We start from the raw sequence: 22,164 nt of genomic DNA, 5'->3' as shown, positions 1-22,164 counted from the left end.
AAACTTGTGACACAGTGGAGAATTTGCCCCAGAGTTTTCTTTTTCATTGAAACTTGCTCCTGAAAGGCGTTCTCTCTGGGAAAATGTACTGAAAATCAGTGAAGTTTAAGCAGTTCTTTTCCTCTTTTCATGATCTGCCTTCTAAAGTGGAGGGGAAAGGAATCCTCTTCTCTGAGCTCTTAGAGATAGTTAGTAGGAAGCCTCAGTGACTCTTGGCCAGAATTTAGGCCCATTTTATTTACAAAGGAATTTTACAGTTATTTAGATTTGATTTCTGTCTTAGGGTTTGTGTTCTGCCAGCCACCTTTTTCCAATAAAGGAAGAAAACCATACTTCGTTAGCTTGCATTCTGACTTTTTCATATCTGTTTACATTGCCGTGGGGCCTCAGTGGCCAGACCTTGGTATTTTTATCCCTAGTCCCCAAAATTTTGGTAAAAATTCCATTGATTCTCTCCTAGGGAATCCTGCCGATGCCCTCTTAGAGCTGGATCTGGCAATTCACATCTCCTATAACATATGAAAAAAATTTTTAAACACAACCTTATATTTTAGACAACTCCTCTTTGTAGCCTGACTTATACATATGGCTTAGTCAGGGAGTCGTGCTCATAAAGTTTGCATTATATAGAAGAAGCCAGTGATCTAGGAGAGCCCTCTACATCTACAGAGTTGGGAAGTAATCATTTTATAATGATCACTCTTTTCACCTTCCCTTTATACAAAGTGACTTAGTATTGCTGATCTAACTTTTCCCTCTGTTCTTGAAAGTTAAAACAAAATTTAAAATAATCCAGCCAGTTTCAGATACACATGCATACTAACTCATTTAGGCCTTCTAAGCCTTCTGTTGTTCAGATCCTCCCAGAATGTGTAAGTCTGACTTTTCCTGATTTTGTGGTCTTCAGTGGATTGTCACTGAGAGGAGGAGGGCTGTAGGTTTGACATGTAATGCCAAACACCTTGTTCTCACTGGGTTTTAGTTTCCTTCTTTAGGAGGCGGACTTTGGACCAGTTGATTGCTCAGTTTTTGTGCATTCTCATACTAGAAGTTTCTGAATCTTCCTGGCTGTCCATAAGTCTGTAGACCTCCAATTTAACTGGAGGACTCTAGCCTCAACACTGATTCTGTCAGTTTACTGGCACCTTAGTTGCATAAAGTCATAGAAGTGGACCTCATTAAGTGCCCTGATTTAGATTCTTAATTCCTGTGGAGTTCCGTAAATTACAACTAATATTTGTGCATCTTTCTCATCTGATCTGCTCTCCCTCACATCTTAATTGTTCATGTTCTTTCAAGCTTGTTAACTGTGAAACCACTTCTCTCCAGTTTGAGTATGTGTGTCCCTTCTGAGAGCCAAACTGTTCTCCCAAAGGAGACTGCAGTCTCATGTGCCAATCTTCTAGTGCCTGGAGACATCTTCTTTCTTCCTTCCTGGCCGTCCCCATCTATTCGTTTGGTTCCTTAGCAAACATTTGTTGTGCTAGGTTCTAGGGAGGGGGACTAACATGCCTAGAGTTTAGTTAGATATAAGGAATTCTTTGTTTAAAAAGGGACCTGCAAGGATATTATGCAATATTAATAGGCCTTAGTGTCTCAGCAGTCTGTGTCCAAAAGAAAAGTACTCTACCTGTTTGTTAGGCTGATATAGTTCATTCTTTAATTATTTCTTTCCTCAACAAAGAAGTAGCTCCATTTGCTTGCCTTTGTGCTGAACTCTGGTACAAAGATGAAGACAAGTGGCCCTGCCTCCTGGAAGCAGTCACTTACTCTAAGGGAAACCAATATGAAACCAATAGTGCTAGTAGAACTTGAGTAATGTACATAAAAGTGCTGTACTGCCTTTTCATGCTTCCTGAAGTAGGGTGGTTCCTGGACTTTTTAGGAAGATTCTTAGGAATCTGTAGATAAGCCACCTTCTTGCAGTAAGCTCCTGCTATTCCTTTGACCTATTCTCCCATGAAGAATATTGACTACTTGACTTTGATTCTGTGACAGTTGTCTTCAGCATAATCTTATTTCCTATGCATAGACCCAGAGGCACAGTGGTAGTTGTTTTATAAAACCTCAGATACTTGCCTGTGAGTTGTTTTTTTTTTTTCCTAGATATTTCATGCTCAGTGACTATTATGTGTTCTCTCCTTCCCTAGAAATGAGCTAAGTCCCACGTTTGGTCTTTAAACCTCAAAAACTCTTTGGGGTGGTAGGAGAGAGCTATAAGGTACGGCTCTTTAAAGCCTTCTAAGATCTCAAGGAGCAAAGGAACACCTACTGTATCTAATAATTATTGAGAACTACATCTTTGGCTGAATAGATTATTTAGTAAGTGGTAGGTTTATCACTGAAAAATAATTTTAGGGACTTTTATCGAATATATTTTAAAGATGTTAGCATGTCTAGTATTATAGTAGTTTTAAAAGAAGTTTCTAACCAGTATTAGAATTTATTAAGATTCACATCATCTGTGAATTTGTTAAGATAAACATTTTTAGGCTTCATATTAGACCTGCTAAATCAGAAACTGGCACTTGTCCAGAAATTTGTTTTAACAAGTTCTTCAGGTGGTTCTGATCATCTTACATTTGAGAACCACTGGTCTAGTATATATTACGACTTCAATCTGTTCAATGGTAGTGGTAAATAAAAATAGAGTAGAAGAGATTTAACAGCTTTTTTTTTTTCCAGAATAGTTTAAAAAATACTTTCTTCATTTCCATTTTCATTTATTTTTGTCACCAGAGAAAAAATAGGCATAGATATTACACAGTCTAGGAAGGAACATAGCCAGAGTTTAAATAGAGCTAGAATAAACCTTTTTTAGCCATAATACCTAAAATATACATGTTCTGCCTTTTGGAGAATCCTATTGAAATTGGTCCTGTCAGATTCTTCAAACGAAACAATCCTGAGGAGTTCATTTAGAAAAAAATCATTTTGCTTTGCTTTTGATCACAGAGAAAAATGGAAACGGGAGCCCTCAGAAGATGAACAGGAACAAGGCACCAGTGCAGAGAGCGAACCAGAGCAGAAAAAAGTGAAAGCCAGAAGACCTGTCCCCAGAAGGTGCAGTGTTTGCTTGAACTCTCTGCTTCTGGTGGAGCTTAGTTTGTGTTAGTTTGAGAAGGATGGTACAGTGGTAGAATGATGGCCTACGGTGTGCTGTGATTCGGGGCTTTGGAAGTCTTGGGCTCACTTCTTGCTAGGCTTCCTCGTTAGCAAGTGATTAGGTGATGAGGATGCTTGCATTTGACTGTGGGTGTTTGCATGGTGTGTCGTGTAGAGCGAAGCTTCTGTTTCTTACTCCCCGACTTACTAGTTCCGAGGGGTGAACGTATCTTCTGCTTTTAAAAAAAGCTCCCTGTGTATTGGAGCAGTATGCAGGCTTTTTGGGGGAAGAACTAATTCCTAACTTTAAAATACTGTTTGGTTGAAAGCATGCTTCACTGTTTCTTACCTTGTTCTTAGAATCTGACATTAAGCAGAGAATCTGATTATGCAGGGAAAGAAGTAGGCCGAGGTCACAGGGAACTTTGGTAATTAAAAAAAAAAAAATGTTTATTTGTTTTGAGAGGTGGGGCGATGGGCAGAGAAGGAGGCAGAGAGAGAATTCCAAGCAGGCTCCGTGCTGTCAGCACAGAGCCTGATGTGGGGCTTGATCTCACAAACCATGAGACCATGACCTGAGACAAAATCAAGAGTTGGATGCTTAAGTGATCCGAGCCACCCAGGTGCCCTGAAACTTTGGTAATTTCATTAGCTGGCTGGCAATGTAAGGTACTCATGTTGGGGAAAGGAGGGCAGGAGGCAGAGATCTCAGGGGAATTTTCCTCCTTGCAGTATTGCTTAGGATGGGGGTTGACAGGCTGTTGCCTTTGGGCCACATCCCACTCAATCACCTATTTCTGGATGGCCTGTGAGCTAAGTATAGCATTTAGAGATAAACATTTATAGTTTGATGATAGGCAACACTAAATTTGAACCTTAGTTCCGTGAAATGTTATCCCTTCAAAAAGAATTCAGTTCTTATCATTAGATGTGTATCCCATAAATCCTGTGATTATTATTTCATTTTGAGTTTTGTCAGTAAAAATTATGTGAAAATTTATTTTTTCTCGTTAAGTAAGTGCCTGCATAGTGGCCTCAATTTTGCGTCTTGTCTGGGAATGCCAACAGTTGTGCTCTGGACTTTTGCAGCCAACATTTGCCTGCCTCTGAGTTAGGACACTACACTGGCCCACCACGCTGGCAGGGAAATTTGTCAACTTAGTTTGGTCACAGGACTGGAAAGCCACTTCAGCTTTTTCTTCTAGAGTTTACCTGTCATTTATTGAATCCCTGATCATCTCTCTGTAGTGTACTTATGGAAGGTGTGAGAGAAACAGATAAGATTGTGAGTTTCCATCTGTATCTTTCTCCTGTTTTCACCTTTTTACCACTGGTAGAGTATTTCGGGATTTCCTTACGGGAGTGCCTAGGCTGTGGTTCTCCATCCTGGCTGTGTGTGAGTTCCCTTGGGTGGCCATCTCCTTAGTCTGTGTGGCAGGGTGTGGTTTCTCAGGTAGTCTTCCAGATATGTTTTGTACATGTCACACACACTATTATGCGTGTAGTTATTTTTTGTCTTTTGCTCCTTTTATGCAGATAGCATTTCATGCATCTTCTTCTGCATTTAAAAAAAAAAAATATATATAGTTTAACATTTATTTATTATTGAGAGACAGACACAGAATGTGAACAGGGGAGGGGTAGAGAGAGGGGGAGACACAGAATCTGAAGCAAGCTCCAGGGTCTGAGCTGTTAGCACAGAGCCCGATGCGGGGCTCGAACTCACGTTAACTGTGAGATCATGACCTGAGCCAAAGTTGGATGCTTAACTGACTGAGCCACCCAGGCACCCCTGCGTTTTTCTTTAGTTATCTTGGAAATCTTCTCATATCAGTACATGGAAAAGTTTTTTGTTTTTTGTTTTTTTAATGCCTACCTAGTTATTCTGTTGAGTGAACTGATTCCAAGTTGATGAAGATTTAGAGTTTTCCTAGTCTTTTGTTAATTGCAAATAATACTACAGTGAATAACTTATTGTGCCTGTATCAGTGTATATCTGTAAGATCAACTCCCAGAAATGAAAAATGTTGACATTTCTAAGTTTGATAGATATTTCCAAGTTGTCTGCCAAAGAAGTACCATCAGTAACATGTTGCATGTATATTTTTATGTCAGGTAACCCTGAGGAGTAGTTGAGAACCATTGCCTCAGAATTCACTGAATCTCCTATATGTGTTTGAGGATTATCAGTATTACAATTACTTTTGTGTTGAAAATGCAGATTTCTAGTTGATTAGAATCTTAGCAAATGGGACTCAGGAATATACATTTCTGACATTCCCCAGGTTAATCCTATATATGTATTGTGGCTCTGGGAAATTATAGATTTGAAATAGACACCAAGTGATAGAATAAAAACTTTGCCCTTTTTTCTCTTCTCATTTTAGAACAGTGCCCAAACCTCGTGTTAAAAAGCAACCCAAGACTCAGCGTGGAAAGAGAAAAAGGCAAGATTCTTCTGATGACGATGATGAAGATGATGAAGCTCCTAAAAGGCAGACTCGTCGCAGAGCAGCTAAAAATGTTAGGTAGGTTGTGCCCCAGAAGTGTTTCATTAGTGTGAGGGTGATAGTTGGGTAGAACTTGGTTCAGGTGAGTCCACGATTCTGCATTTTTTTTTTTTTTTAAGTTTATTTTGACACAGAGAGAGAGAGAGTGCTTGTGTGCACACACTTGAGAGCATGAGTTGGTGGTGGCAGGGGAGGGGGCAGAGAGACAGAAGCCCAGGAAGGCCCTGTGCCGTAAGTGTGGAGCCCATTGTGGAGCTCATACCCACAAACTGAGATCATGGCCTGAGCCAAAACCAAGAGTCCGATGCTCAACTGACTGAGCCACCCAGGTGCCACCAGGATTTTGCAAAATTTTGGATTTTGATAGGCAAAAATAATGACCTGTGTCCTGAGGTTGTGTTTAGAAATTTCTTGCAAAAAAGAATGATGTTGGCCAGTGGGAATATGGAAGGAATAGCAGTGGTTCATTTCTGGCCTTCATTCCTGTAAAGAAAAGCACTTAGTGTTGATGTTCTATTGAGGTGGGTTAGTCAGTGATAACTGTCACCCTTTTTAAGGAAAGATGTTTGGATTATATTCTCACTTCTAAATTGCTCTTTCAATCAGACAGATTCTTCTGAGGATCACTTTATGTACTGGTATTTGGGTGTAATTTTATTAAGCTTACTAATAGGATATGGAGTATTAATAGAAAATTAAATAAAGGAATAGAAACATGCAGACATCAGTATTTTACTTTATATGAGTCCAAGGATATTTCATTTTCTTTCAGAGGATACACAGGTTTCTTTTGGTCTACTGAGAGATAGTGAAACTAAGTCCTGGAGATATTAACCTGTCCAGTGTGTCTAGTTAATGATTCAAAGGCTTGGACAATGTGTTGAATATGCCAAAGTGTACGTTTTCCTCCTGCAGCTCTTGTACATCCAGGATTGTGTTTTTCTCGTGTGACTCCCAAACCATTTGTTGTTTATATACGGTGAAAGGTTACATTGTGAAAGGTTACATTTTGATATTTCATTACCAGGAAGTATGTTTGTTGAAGTTTTCAACAGTTTGAGGATACTTAAATTTCATATTCTTATTATCAGACAAAATACAGGGTTGAAACATTTCATCTTAGAAATAGTGTTTCCTTTTTGCTTAATGAAACAGCTGTTTTTTCATTCAGTATATGTTTTCTTTGTAGTTTCCTTAATTACATAGTAACCTCCTGTTGAAAAACAAAAGCATAGGCATGTCCTTGTAGTTTTCTGTATCTTGCTTACACAAATCACTACAAACAGTAGTGTGTTTTTATTTGGAACTGTAAGCCTTCCTACAGTTCTCCATGAACATGCATTAATACTTAAGTAGGAGAAAATAGGTACTTTGAGCCCACTTTATCTGTGGCTGATCTTAAAACAACATGCTGGAGCCAAAAGGATATGGTTCTTGAACGTCGTTGTATTTGGTCTTTAATTCTGGAAAGGTAGTCTCTCATTTATCCAGCACTATTTCTCACGCAGCTATAAGGAAGATGACGACTTTGAGACTGACTCTGACGACCTCATCGAAATGACAGGAGAAGGAGCCGATGAACAGCAGGACAACAGTGAAACTATTGAGAAGGTCTTAGACTCAAGGCTGGGAAAGAAAGGAGGTATGTCTCTGTGGGGAGCAAAATATGTCTTACCTACTCAGGCCCAAATCTTCTGTATTTCAGCTCTCAAATGAAGAATTTCAGTCCATGCTCACAGTGGTCGTGAAATGTGGAAGTTGTTCTGGCATAATGTCATGTTTCATTGCAGAGGATGTAGGGATGTGTCCGATATGTCTTTGAGACTTGAAACTTAAGATGTGTTTATAGCTTAAAAAGCAGTGATGTCGCAGATATTCTGGTTTATAAACCTGAAACAAATTTACCTTTAATTAGGTGTTTCTGAATCTCCTGGGTGATAGGGAATGAAGATTTTTTTATATCTAACTTGAGGTGTCTTATAACTTAGTTTCTTTAACCTTTCCATATAGAAAATATCAAAATACTGCTTAATTCTTTTTTCTTTTTTGTTTCCATCCAGCCTCACTTTTGGTTAAGAGTTAACACAGAACTTTGGGTGGATGGGTAATTGGTGTGGGATGGTGGGGGGATCTTTCTTTCTTTCTTTCTTTCTTCTTTTTTTTTTTTTTTAATGTTTATTCATTTTTGAGAGACAGAGACAGAATGCGAGCAGGGGAGGAACAGAGAGAGAGAGGGAAACACAGAATCCGATGTAGGCTCCAGGCTCTGAGCTGTCAGCACAGAGCCCGACATGGGGTTTGAACTCATGAGCCATGAGATCATGGCCTGAGTTGAAGTTGGACACTCAACTGACTGAGCCACCCAGGCGCCCCTATTTCTTAGTATTCTTGGAGAGACAGATTTGTTTTCTGAGTTAGTAGGGACCAAACCAGAAGGGTGTTGCTCTTCCATTTCTCTTGTGTTTAGACACAAGGATTTCTTTGATTTCACCAACATATTTTGGAAAACATTTTAAAGTGTAGAAATTGGGTTTGCGTTTTGACAATATTTGAAATTACGAATCTTGTTCATCCTGTATTGTTTGTGAATTTCTGCTTATTTTTCAGTCAACAGGATTTTGATGCTTCATCCAAAAAGAGATTCTTTAGCTGAATGTGTACTCAGGAGGCCTTTTCAGGGTCTGATTTAATATACTTTTAAATGTTTACCTGAATCCTTTTGCAGCTACGGGAGCTTCTACTACTGTATATGCGATTGAAGCTAATGGAGACCCAAGTGGCGACTTTGACACTGAAAAGGATGAGGGTGAAGTCCAGTACCTCATCAAGTGGAAGGGTTGGTCTTACATCCACAGCACATGGGAGAGTGAAGAATCCTTACAACAGCAGAAAGTGAAGGGTCTAAAAAAATTAGAGAACTTCAAGAAGAAAGAGGATGAAATCAAGCAATGGTACATTTTTCAAGCAATGGTATATTTGCAGCCTTGAGGGAAGGAAGGTTTTTAAAGAATGTGTGGAGCACATAGCTGTCTAGGAACTCAGATTTTGCCTTAATTATCTGAACACAGAGCTGGTCACAATTCCATTTTATAAAATTGTGACCTGAAGACACTATATATATATATATGTTTTTGTATACGGCCACCAATTTTGCAGAGTTTGATAATAATAATAAGTAGCTTATGGAGCATTTTGCACACCCAGTGTTTTTTATCCTCATGATAAGCCCATGAGATTTGTACCCATTGTACAAGTGTACACACATTGTACCATTGTACACATTTTGTGGATAGGGAGAGTGAGGCACAAGGCAACTTTTCCGGGAGGTCCCAGGATTGGAGTTCTGGCAGCCCAAATCCAGAGCTAAGTCTTAGGCACCCTGTCATTTTCCTGTGATTACGCTGGGGTGGCTTAGATGTCAGGAGTTAATATTCCAGAACTGTCTGGGTTACAGTACACTTACCACTAATCTCGGTTTTCACAATTTGCAGAAATGATGTGACTGAAACAGATGAACTCCTGAAGCTCTGATAGACCATTGTTTTTAGTTTAATTTACTTACAACTTTGAAGGTGGTTAAGTTGCATATGAGAAATATGTGGGGCCTATAGCACCCACAGACCTAAAGTGACTAATTAGAGGTATCAGGTTCAACCCTGAAGACCCACCTGCCAGTGTAATGTGATCAGGTTATTTTGTGTTAGAAATAGGGCCAGATGGGTTCTAATTCCCAATTTTACTACTGTGCACCATGTGCTCCTTCAGTAAATCACTTATTTTTCCTTTAGGTATCCCTAAGAATGGGGTCGGTTGTAAAGCAATTACAAATTTAAAATCCTCGGAAGTACAGTAATAGTTCATTTCAGCTTGCCAGTATTGTCCTTCTATAGAATTTTAGTCCAAAGAATAACTAGCTTTGTGTAAAAGCTACATTTAATCTCTCCCAAAGCACATACCTATATGAAAAAGGCATGTTTCCTTTTAAATCTGGAAGACAGTTTTATGGTCCTGTTCTGTTTAGATATTGGAATTTATTACACAAAGTAATTATTTTTAGGTTTCTTTATAAAGAAGGAACAACTGGTATGTTTTACGAGTCTAAGGTTTCCTAAAAGTGTATGTTTTTTTATAAAATCTCTGGCTTAATTACTAGTAAAGGATTGCTAAAGGGACAGATGGAAGTAAAGGCTCAGTTTCCTTTGCTCTTCTTAGACTTTGCTTTGATAGATTTGTATGGATCTCCCAAATCTAATTGGAATGTATTTTTCTTTTCTTCTGTCTAGGTTAGGAAAAGTCTCTCCTGAAGATGTGGAATATTTCAACTGCCAACAAGAGCTGGCCTCAGAGTTGAACAAACAGTATCAGATAGTCGAAAGAATAATCGGTGAGCACATGGAAACTTATTTTAGCAGTGTTTGAGCTCCGCAAATAATGGCTTTTGGTTTTGGGGTATTGTAAATTTAAAAATGCACTTTGTAGACTTACTTGTAGAGAATAGATGTAGGGGAAAAAAGGCAAGAGAATACACGGCTATCTAGATTGATTTTGAAGGAAGAGTTAACAAGATTTGCTGGTAAATTTGGACGTGGGAGATGAGAGAAGGCGGTGTCAAGTACGATGCCAAGACTTATGACCCAGGCAAATAGGAGAACGGAGGTACCATTTACTGAAATGGAAAGGCTAAGGGAAGAACTGGCTTGGAGTGGAAATCAAGAGCTGGGTTTGATATTTGTAAGTTTGCTATTCTTCTTGGTTGACTAATTGGGGAGTATAGTGAAGGTTGTATGTAGCATATGTGAGCTTGGAGTTTAGAACTCTCAGTCTGCGCTGGAGATTTATATTTGGGAATTTATCAGTATGTAGATAGTATTTAAAGCCTAAGATTTACTGAGATTATCAGAAATAGTATACCTCGTGAGACTAGGAAGTTTGAGAGCATTCCAGGTTTTGGAAGTTAGGGAGAAGCCACAGGAGAAGAGAAAGAAAGTCTGGTGAGAGAGGAGGGGGGCTGAGAGCATGATGCTCTGGGGGGAAGGAGGACTGAGACTTGATCCTTGAACTTGGGCTGGTTCAGGATCTGTGGAGTGGTGGGGATGAGGCCTGATTGGGGTGGCTTCAAGAGAGAATGAGGGGGACACCGCGAGTGAAAACAACTCTCCTGGGGAGTTTTGTTGTAAAGGGGAACAGAAATGGGCTTGTAGCTACTCAGGGCTGTGAGAGCAAGACAGGTGTTCCTTTTTTTTTTTTTTTTTTAAATGTCAGATTATAGAGTATATTTGTATTCTTATTCATAGGACCTAAAATGTCATTCTTTCCTTGATTATAGTGATAACTTTTCTGTCGTATTTTCCATTTGTGTAGCCGTGAAGACAAGCAAATCTACATTGGGTCAATCAGATTTTCCAGGTAAGCAAAAGATTTGGTTAACAAATGTTAGTGAGCATCTAAGAGCAGTTCAGGTTTTGCAGTGTATTTAGTTTTGCCACTTGGTGTTTCAATGGTTATGTGTAAAACAGTGACACTCCCCTTCTTTGATTGACAGTTGCTAATCTACTAATTTTTGTATACCAAACAGCTCACAGTCGGAAGCCGGCACCTTCAAATGAACCTGAATATCTATGCAAATGGATGGGACTGCCCTATTCAGAGTGCAGCTGGGAAGATGAAGCCTTGATTGGAAAGAAGTTCCAGAGCTGTATTGACAGCTTCCATAGTCGGAACAACTCAAAAACCATCCCGACGAGAGAATGCAAGGTGTGGTGATGGCTGGCTTTTGGTTTTTCGGGGGAAAGATGTGTTGGTGGGAAGGGTTGATCACATAGATATTGGAAAGAGAAAATGTACAAAAGTAAATGATAATTCCCATTTTGATGTGAAAGATGAATTAACCTTGACATCAAAGGAAAATATTAAAACAGAAGAAGATGAATTGTATAATGGCTTCGCTGACCTCTTTAATCTTAAAATTCATGGAACTGGATATGTCTAATTAGAGATATTGTGCAGAATATTTGAAAGAATTTAAGCACTTTAAAGAGACGTGACATTGTATGGTGGGGCGCCTGGGTGGTTCAGTCGGTTGAGTGACTGATGGTTGAGCAACTGGTGGTTCAGTTGGTTGAGCATCTGATTTTAGCTCAGGTCATGATCTCATGGTTTGTGAGTCCAAGCCCTGTGTCAGGCTCTGCGCTGATAGCACGGAGCCTATTTGGGATTTTCTCTCTCTCCCTGTCTCTGCCCCTCAATCACCCCAGCTCATACATTCTCTCTCTCTCTCTCTCTCTCTCTCTCTCTCTCTCTCAAAATAAATAAACTTAAATAAAATAAAGAAATGTGATGGGAAAGGGGAGAAGCTCTGAATTCTAAGTTAGAAACTAAACATATAAGCTTTTTATTTGCTTGTTTGCATAAATCCTTTCCCTTTTTTGGAATTCATTCCACATGTAAAATGGTGTGCTTGGGTCCTTGGCAGAAGAAGTCTGTGTAAGACATGGGCTCTGTCTCTGAGGAGTTGACGTCCAGTTCATGGCACCAGACCTCCATCTGTGGAATGCAGTGTGTATTTGAGGGGGCAGTGAGTGTAAAAACGAACTATGGTCAGAGAAATACAGAGGCAGGAGTCACTGAGCTCCAGTAGTCCATGAGGAGGTTTAAAGGGTTAAAGAGACTGCACTACTTGAATTGCCCTGGTTCTTGAAGAATGGGTTGGTGCTGGATAGACAGATGGAAGGGGGCCCAGGTTATTGCCCTCCCCTGAAAGGCATCAGGAGAAAGATGGTCTTGGGGCTAGAAGAGAGGAAGGTGTTATGGGCAAGTGCACTTAGGTCCGAGTGTGCATGTCTTGAATACCTTGGAGGGTAATGCTGGCTTTATCTGGTGGGTATGGACACGCCTACCTCCCTGAGAGAGAGCAGCATGATGGAAACAGTGTTGTATTCGGAAAACTTCATGTAATGGCAGTGTGTAGTTACGAAAGCCAGAAGGTCCAGCCAGAAACATGCCCTGGAAGTCCGTGAGGGAACCACAGTGTGCGGACAAGGGAAGTCACTTGTGGGATGCAAGGATTGGAGGGGAAGAAGCTCTGGGGGAGCCGTGGCAGAAGTGGACGTGGGGCTCGGTGGCTGAGTGTGAGGAGTCAGATTCTGTTCACTGCTGGGTGCTCACAGAGGAGAGGTGAGATGGTCGGTAATCACCTTAACCAAATACACTGTTAGGGCGGTACATCATGTAATAGGGTGCTGATGCCATAGAGCCCTAATCTTCAGAGAAATGCTCGCTATGAAAAGACTTTGTGGCCAAAGAACTTTGGGAAGCATTCCTAAATGAAGTTTTTCTGTAAATTCACAATATGGACAAGCGTTTTAGACTTTGAAAAGTCACAGTAATGAAATTTATGTAACTTGTATTACATTGTTTCCCAAATGGATTTAGTCACAGAATCCACATTTTCTACTGTGCAAAGCATAGAGACATGACCTTACTAGACTGATGTTCTTCACATCCTTTCCTTTAGAAAACCAAACTCACACACTTGGGGGGTTCAAGGTCAGGGGGTTGGCATTTTGGAATTTGCAGATGTTCTCATGGTGACCTTCTGCTGTGTTTGGCATATACAGACTTTCCCAGTGGTCTTGTTTTGTACCGTTTAAATGAGATTATAAAGATGAAAATGGAGCACTCCCTGCCATATGATAGAGATGATGTAAAATTAGTGCTGTGTAAGGATGTTCACAGACTGACTTCAGGACAGGAGCACGTTAACCAAAGACTATTTCAGGATACATCTGGCTTTGGGAGTACAGACCTCAATGAAAGGAGGTGTGGGTGCGGTGGGGTAGGTGAGGTTGGTGATTCAGATGTGAAATGTAAACTTCTGTGCTGTAGTTCAGAGCACATAAATCATAGGTAGCATTTTAACATGGGAATAGGAAGAAAGTCTTTTTCAGACGTGGGCTTTGTGAATTTTTTTGTCTTTCAGGCCTTGAAGCAGAGACCACGATTTGTGGCTTTAAAGAAACAGCCAGCATATTTAGGAGGGGAGAATCTGGAGCTTCGTGATTATCAGCTAGAAGGTCTCAACTGGCTTGCTCATTCCTGGTGCAAGTAGGTAGAAAATAGGTTTGAAATTCTCTGTACCGTTTTTGGCTTCTTTATTTTTAAGTGCAAATAATTATTTCTGTTGTGTATTATAGAAACAAAAATATATGATTGAGAGAAGGCTTTGGTAGGAGTTCATATGTATGTGTAATACCATTTTAATCTGAAGTAAAGAATACTTTGTTAATTAGTTATTTGGGGATAATTTGTCCTAGCCAGAAACCTATGTCATAACATGTTGTTTATGAGTGTGAATATAAGTAGCAAGTTAATTTGCCCACATCTGTGATGGGGAAGAAAGAAGATGTCTGTTTTCCATTCATTTTCCTTCTAGGCCAGGGAAACCTTTCCCTTCATTTCTTGTGGTAGTGCTGAAGAATAGTGTGAAACACCCCCCTCCCTCCTAAGGTTGCTGTACATACTATCCCATGTAGAGGAAGGTCTCTGATGGTTGAACCTATAAAATTGTCCTTACTTTTTGTAACAAAACCACCTTAATTTTGAAAAGGAAAGGTGTGACAATGAAAGCATTTGAGGTTTAAAGGTGCTTGGAGGCAGTACTCATGGATGTTGTCCATCAGATCAATTGCAAATCTAAGTAGTCTCTGATTACTATGTGTCAGGCCCCATCTAGGCCTGGACAGTTTTAACAGTGAACCACGACAGACCTAGTTTCCCTGTCCTCCCAGGGCATACAGTGTGGGAAGGATCTTTAATGCTTACCTACAAACTCCTTCCCCCACATGCAATTCTTAAGTGCTTCAGTGTTTTACAGTAAGGCAAAAATTCTTGTTTCCGAATTGAACTGCAGCCTGGAAATAAAACCATGTGAACTGGTTTTCTCAATGCCAAAAAGCGGTTTCTGGTTAGAGGTACATTTAGAATGCCTGCTTCCCAATGAAACTACCTATATTCTTTGTCCTGTAAAATCTAATACAGCATCTAGCATTCAGTTATGAACATTAGAGCCCTTGGTGAGCTTCAGTTTGTGTGACTAAGGATGTAAGTCTGATAGGACTATTCTAAATTGCGTAAAAACTGGTTTTGTTTCAGAGAACAGGGAGATCTCATCTTCCTAGAAGATAGTTCTAAAGCTAGGTGGAACCTCAAGAGGTTGTGTGATCCAGCCCTCTCATTTTGTACTTGAAGGGTCTTAGCCACAAAGATGTCATGTGCAGTCATGTCACGAACATCACTGTCACACTGTGTGCTGAAGAGGACCCAAACAGTTGTTAGGCCCTAGTCACAGGAACCTTACATTAAGTAATATGCTGTTTTGGCCTAGTTTTAGAAAAACAGGGAAATCCATTCAAATCTCTTTCAGTGTATGAACAATGGCAGTTTGTTAGGGAGAGGAAATGTTGGAGAAAATCCTGTTTCCTCCCTACTAGCGTGGAAAGGTGAGAGAAATTAGGAGGGAAATTACACAAAGGAACATAACATATCTGAATAGTGCATAAATTATAGAGATTTAGATTATAGAGATTTAGATTTAGATTTAGATTTATAGAGAGGTATGGCCTCTTCCTTCTCCCCTGCCCCAGTATATTTGCCTTTGTCCTTTTCTTTTCCCATAAAACTAGCCATTCTGTGGAACACGGAATGTATTTTTAAAAATTCAGTCTCTTCTTGGTAAATTAAATGTCTTGTATTTCTAATCCGTTCAGTTCTTTGTAATTTGTCCATTATTTTTAGTTCTTTCTGGGTTATTGATTAAACATTTGTTATACATGTATAAACCTTTCATCGCCTGATTTTTCTAGAAACTCTTAATGTTTGCAGCCTTTTGCCATGTATATATTTCTAATTCCCTGCCAAAAGGGCTGTTTTCTATTTCCTGAACATACTTTCCTACTCTGGCCATTTCTTCAAGTGTTTTTCTTCTAGCTGAACAATCCTCTCCTGTTAGTATCTTGTTAAAATATCCAGACTGTCTCCTAGAGCAGTGTTTCTCAAAGTGTGGTCCAAGGAATACACCTGCATCAGAATATCCAGAAGTGTCTGTTAAAAGTACAGCTCTTTGAGCCCTTTCCCAGATGTTCTGATTTGGTAGGTGTAGGGTGGATTCAGAAATCTGATTTGCAGCCTGTCTCTGCTGTAGACTGTGCTGTATTTAAAACAAGCTTCTGGGGCGCCTGGGTGGCTCAGTTGGTTAAGCGTCCGACTTCAGCTCAGGTCACGATCTCACGGTCCGTGAGTTCAAGCCCCGCGTCAGGCTCTGGGCTGATGGCTCAGAGCCTGGAGCCTGCTTCCGATTCTGTGTCTCCCTCTCTCTCTGCGCCTCCCCCGTTCATGCTCTGTCTCTGTCTCAAAAATAAATAAACGTTAAAAAAAAAAAAAAATTAAAAAAAAAAAAACAACAAACCAAGCTCCAGATCTGCAGCACATAGGCCTGGGGAGGAGTGTATGTAGCATTAAACAACCCAGCGGCATGCAGTGGAGTGGGTGGGTGATTTGAGCAAAGGCACGTGGCCATCAGGCTGTAGGGTTCACCAGCAGTTGGGATAGCCAGTTTGCCCCCCTGCTTTCTGTAAAGGTGGAGCCCAAGGTCATGTTCTTGGATACCCCCATAAAACAAAACCTGCCTTCTGTGTTACAAGGGGTAGATGTAAAAGAACAAAATGCAAGGTAAAGAACGTAGTCTGAATAAGCTCTTAAAGTATTTCCAAAGCTTGACTGTACTTAGATCACTTGTTCTGCTATTTTGTAGTTTCTACTACAAAGGAAATACAGTTGAGGCTGGTAACCAGTGCCTTGCTTGGTGAATTGGGAGTCATTGGTGTCCTTGCTGTTTGTGCACATGCTGGTGTGTGTGTGTGTGTATGTGTGTGTGTGTGTGTGTGTACACGTACTAATGGTTTTGTTTTGTTTTGTTTTTATTTTTCTCTTCCTGCAGAAGTAACAGTGTAATCCTTGCTGATGAAATGGGCCTAGGAAAGACCATCCAGACCATATCATTCCTCTCCTACCTGTTCCACCAACACCAGCTGTATGGCCCCTTTCTTATAGTCGTCCCTTTATCCACCCTCACCTCATGGCAGAGGGAGTTTGAAATCTGGGCACCAGAGATTAACGTAGTGGTTTACATAGGTGACCTGATGAGCAGAAATACGGTGTGTAAACAAAAAGAATTGGGATAGAATCTGTGTTATAAATGTATTTTGGAAATTGACCTAAAACCATTATAGTCTTTAGTAACATTATGATTCCGACACTGTAATGTGCCCCCACTGTTGGGAGATTTATGTATCACAAAAATGCAACTCACATATTCTTTAAAATATGCTTACTATATTAAAGGAAAGCAATAGCAGTATGTGAATGGGAATTTGTTTTAGTTGGATTGCAGTATTTAGTTTTTCTTCTCTTTGTCTCATATTTCTAAGACTATTTTATTTATAATGGATTATAAGATGGAGTTAATACCCTGTGGAATGTTAATATTATTTTTGCTGTTTGAACAGAGAGATACTACTAAAAATGATCAAGTTCTTAGAGTTTGTTTCCCAGCCTTTTAAAATGGTGAGGTTGCATAACTTAGTAAGGTAGGAATAATGAGAAAGGACAATGGACTTTGCTGGGGCTATAGAAGAAATGAGAATTATTTGTCTGTTTTCAACCTTAACTTGAGCATAGGGAACTTAGAACAGAGAGGCTTGAGTTGATCTCTGCTTAGCGGTTCTTTTCTTGATTATGAGTAATTTTTTTAAAAGCACCTGTTGTGTGTGAGGGCTTGTCTGTGCTGGGTGCCTTTTACAGGTATATGACCTGTAATCCTCATGATAGTCCTCATGATAGTCCTCATGATAGTCCTCATGATAGTGGATGGTATTCTTTCTAACCGGCTGAGGAAGAAAAGGACTCAGAGTTTAACACTTGTCCACAGGCCAGCTACAAAGTGGCAGAGCTGGGGTTGGGACAGAGATGTGTCTGGTCCCAGACCTTTGCTCTTTCATTACTGTGTGTTAGAGAAAACTGTTTCTGGGAGATTGCTTATCCCAAGAGAAAGCCATCAGGAATTCTCAAACTTTTGAGAGATATGTTATATATTATACCGATTGAAACTTACTTTTATTAAATATTTTCATTCAAGTCGTCTAACCTAAACCTGGTAGATTTGCAGATTTCCCTGCTCTAATTTTGAGTTTCTAAGCCGTTCTTAGCTTTGCTAATCTATTTGTTAACCATTATAAAAGAAAAACACTTCCTAGATGATGCAAAATGGCTTCAAGCACTGCATTCAAAGGTGAAGACAAAGTGAACTCTGAAAATTGTGGAGTCAGGGAAATTTTCTTTTCTTAAATTTTTTTGAAGTTTGTTTATTTTTGAGAGAGAGAGAGACCCGAGTGCGAGTGGGGGAAGGGTCAGAGAGAGAGGGAGAAACAGGACCTGAAGCAGGCTCCGGGCTTCAAGCTGTCAGCACAGAGCCCAATGCAGGGCTCGAACTCACGAACTGTGAGATCATGACCTGAGCCAGAATTGGATGCTCAACTGACTGAGCCACTCAGGCGCCCCGAGTCAGGGAAATTTTCTATGTGGACTCTCATACTCCTTTTCTTTGCTCTTCCCACTTGGTGGTGATTACCTGCACGTACTCCTTGTCCTGTTTCCCGGTCCCCAACTTGACAGCCAAACTACAGGAGCCTTGTTATGGGCCATCGTGCCTGCTGGGCGGCCGATCACACTGTAGTATGATGGGCCATGTGCCTGCCAGACTCCCGGTCACACTGCAGTATGATGGGCCATTGTGCCTGCTGCGTGTCCGGTCACACTGAAGTATGAATGTGTTAGTTTTTGTGTTCCTTTACATTAACATTATTTTCATGCATTTTACATTTTCATTCTGTAACCTTCCTTTTCCTTTTTCTTGGAGGCCACATCTTTCTGCTCTAGATTAATGAAATTTCTGACCAAGCCAGAGGTTGGGAATTGTTCTATTTGTTAATAAAAGTATCGCACTACCAAAGAGCAAAGAATAATAAAATATTCCTTAAGAAAATTCACATTCTGGGAGGTTGCTAGATCAGTTCAAGTCACCAGGGTTTAACTGCAGATGGAATGCATTTTTTTGTCAGTTTTGTCAGATGTATTGGGATGGGGGCAGGGGGAAGTGATAGGTTATTTGAGTTCTGGCAGTAAAGTTTCTGCTGCTCAGTGATCTTTTAATTCTTTTACTGCTCTATAGTTTGGTTGCTTCAGTCAATTTAGAATGTATAAAATATTCATTAAATTCTAATGAGTTTTTTTATTTGGCATGTTTCTATGCATCTGTCACAAGACTGGTGGTGATAAGAAAGGTAAAAGTTGAAATTGTATCTTAATTACTGATTTCTCTTCTAGATACGGGAATATGAATGGATTCATTCTCAGACTAAAAGGCTGAAGTTCAATGCACTTATAACAACATATGAGATTCTCTTAAAAGATAAGGTGTGTAATTTGTAGTGTGACTTGTCCCAATGGTGGGCTCTGTGCTTCCCGCTTGCCATGTTGCTTTTCTTTATTTAGTTAAAAACAGACAAGTGAACAAACAAAAATCCACAAAGAATACTGAGCTTATAAATAAAAATCAGAACCTTACAGTTGAATGGGACTTTAGATCGCTTAGTCCAATTGAATTAAATAATAGGATGAAAGGGTATTGAAGCCAGTAACTTACTTGAGATTCTAGTCAGCCATTGGAACCTGGGCTTGTGTGCCATCCCAGGCATTTCCCATCGTATCATCGTAAAGGAATTTCTCCACAACAGATGATGTGAATGGTCTCTGTGAGGAGGACGTAAAAATGAAGTTCTTCATATCCTCTCTTTTCTACAATTACTAAGAAATGTATGTGGCAGGTGGTCCCACTGGAGATAAGTGTAAATAAGTTCAATTTGGTGGCTTTTGTTGTTTCTGTGCTTCAGGGTTGGGGTGGAGAATAGGCAGAGGAGAATCTTAAGGAGAGACTGCAAAATCACAGTTTTTGTTTCTGTATCATTTTTGCCCAGCATACCAATTTCTGTGTTCTTGCCGTGGGGCATGCAGCAGTACGTGGCATAAGAGATTCCCCCCTCCCCCAAAACCTTTTGGATGGTGGTGTGCTCTTTCGAGTAGACACTAGTCTGGCAAAACACAGACTAAACAGAAGAGTCCTAAAACAATTTTAAGTCCTTGAAGAACAAATGTTTCTGTGTATACCTTTGTGATGGCATTTGTACAGAGATAATTAACACTTGAAAGTACTTTGGGTTTCCTTCTGACCTGGTGGCTCGTTCTGTTTTGTTTTTACTTTAGACTGTGCTGGGCAGTATTAACTGGGCCTTTCTGGGAGTGGATGAAGCCCATCGGTTGAAGAATGATGACTCTTTATTGTATAAAACTCTGATTGATTTCAAGTCCCACCATAGGCTCCTGATTACGGGGACCCCTCTGCAGAATTCCCTCAAAGAGCTCTGGTCCTTGCTGCACTTTATTATGCCGGAGAAGTAAGCTCCTTCCTATGTGTTTTGAAAGATGCTAGAATGTCTGAAATGCCAATGCTTTTTAACTTTTTAAAAATAGACCTTAGGGAAAACAGATGGCATGATTTGGGAACAGCAAAACATTAAACTGCTGCAGGAATAAAATTAGTAAAACGTTCCATAATAAATGTTAGGAGGCACAGAATTCAGCATGTCAAGGAGGAAAGCCTATTATCTATAAGACATTTGAATCTGTTAATGCTTTGGGGAAATAATTGGTAAACAGGAAATGTTAGACCTTCTCACTGTTGTTATAAGGTAATCAAGAATTGAAATGAAGTATACAAGGTACTCAGTCTGACAGGTGTTGATATCTTAAACCCAAACCTGTGATAACAGAAGCAATCAGCATTAGCTATTACTCAGGTCTGTAATTTACTAAAGAATCATAGAGGTCTTTATTGAAAAGATTTTTATGGGGGAGATGGTATACACGTTTCATAAAACTTAGTTATCCAGCAGTATTCAGTGATGCTTGAAATGAAACCTAAATTTGTTGCCCTACCTTGGGAGACCCCGCCCAGTGTGGCACCTCGATGGTACTCTTGATTCCTCCCATCCCATCCCAGAATGGCCAGCTGTTCTGCCAGCTTTCCGTACCTTTAACCTGCCAAGCCACTGCCACTCTTTATCTGGGATGGTCTTTCTCCTCATCTTCACATGGCCAGGAACATTTTTGCCTGAGCCTTTATGACCACCTCCTTTCAGATTCTTCTCAGACCACCTAACCTACAAAAGCCTGTCAGACATGCTTATCACCCTACCCTGTTTTTTTTTCTATGTGGTACCTCACTGCTTTCCTTTCTTCCTCATTCATCTCATGTCATTAAATTTATGCATTCAGAAGTACCAAGGATCATGTTTACTTTATTCCTCAATGGTCCACATTGGCTGGAGTAGTATCTGGCATGCAGTAACTAGTCAGGAGTTGTCAGATTGACAGGGAAATGCTCCACAATTTTTTTTTTTTTTATAACTCAAAATATTTGAGTGCCTGCTATGTGCCATAAACTAAGCAAGGCATTTTGGATAGCATAATGAAAAACATGAGTGGTCTCTTCCCCCATGTGTTGTTAACTTTTTTGTAAACACTGTTGAGATGTAATTTACATATCATAAAATACATGATTGTAAGTATACAATTCGTTTTTTTTTTTTTTTTTTCAACGTTTTTTATTTATTTTTGGGACAGAGAGAGACAGAGCATGAACGGGGGAGGGGCAGAGAGAGAGGGAGACACAGAATCGGAAACAGGCTCCAGGCTCCGAGCCATCAGCCCAGAGCCTGACGCGGGGCTCGAACTCACGGACCGCGAGATCGTGACCTGGCTGAAGTCGGACGCTTAACCGACTGCGCCACCCAGGCGCCCCTACAATTCGTTTTTTTTAGTAACTTTGTGGATTGGTGCAACCATCACCATAATCTAGTTCTAGAATAGTTTCTTCACCCAGAAAGTTCCCTCTTGCCTGTAGTTAAATCTGCTTTTGTGTCTAGTCTGAGGCAGTCACTAATCAGCTTTCATCTCTAGATTTAACTTTTTTAGAAATGTCACATAAATGGAATCCTAATAAGTAATCTTTTGGTTTTGGCTTGTTTCATTTGGCATAATATTTTTGAGATGTACCTGTGTCATAGAGATTTATTTTTTCTCTTAAAGTGGAGTAATACTCCATTACATGTATCACCAGTTGATGGACATTTGAGTTGCTTCAGTTTTGGGCTATTGTGTCTATGTGTGGACATTTGTTTTTATTTATTATTTTATTTATTTGTTTTTATTTATCTTGGTTGGATACTTAGTGAAATTGCTGGGTTGTTTGGAAAGTAGGTATTTACTTTCCATCTGCCATTCCTACCAGTTCTCTATACCAACACCAATACTTGGTATGTCATCAGTCTAGTCATTCTGGTGGGAGCGTAGTGGTATCTCAGTGTGGATTTTACTTGCG

The 22,164-nt window shown here is 40.0% G+C and overlaps 1 protein-coding gene across 8 annotated transcripts in view; it reads left to right on the top strand.

Moving 5' to 3' along the window:
- The window catches only part of CHD2 (chromodomain helicase DNA binding protein 2), a 124,173-nt gene that overhangs the window by 32,340 nt on the left and 69,669 nt on the right, over window positions 1-22,164 (top strand). For 6 of the 8 annotated variants that reach the window (XM_049614060.1, XM_049614056.1, XM_049614059.1 and 3 more), the window contains 11 exons: window positions 2,956-3,063; window positions 5,493-5,633; window positions 7,124-7,257; window positions 8,341-8,566; window positions 9,899-9,999; window positions 10,977-11,021; window positions 11,191-11,369; window positions 13,594-13,718; window positions 16,609-16,825; window positions 19,053-19,142; window positions 19,989-20,179. In XM_049614060.1, coding sequence (XP_049470017.1) covers window positions 2,956-3,063; window positions 5,493-5,633; window positions 7,124-7,257; window positions 8,341-8,566; window positions 9,899-9,999; window positions 10,977-11,021; window positions 11,191-11,369; window positions 13,594-13,718; window positions 16,609-16,825; window positions 19,053-19,142; window positions 19,989-20,179 — 1,557 coding nt within the window. Of the gene's footprint in view, window positions 1-2,955; window positions 3,064-5,492; window positions 5,634-7,123; window positions 7,258-8,340; window positions 8,567-9,898; window positions 10,000-10,976; window positions 11,022-11,190; window positions 11,370-13,593; window positions 13,723-16,608; window positions 16,826-19,052; window positions 19,143-19,988; window positions 20,180-22,164 lie in introns of those variants that run through there. The other 2 variants (XM_049614058.1, XM_049614062.1) reach the window with 2 other exon arrangements.

This window comes from Panthera uncia, assembly GCF_023721935.1.
Source record: "Panthera uncia isolate 11264 chromosome B3 unlocalized genomic scaffold, Puncia_PCG_1.0 HiC_scaffold_1, whole genome shotgun sequence".
Taxonomy (NCBI): Eukaryota; Metazoa; Chordata; class Mammalia; order Carnivora; family Felidae; genus Panthera; species Panthera uncia.
The sequence above is the reverse complement of the archived record's forward strand: the minus strand, read 5'-3'. Positions and strand labels throughout refer to the sequence as shown.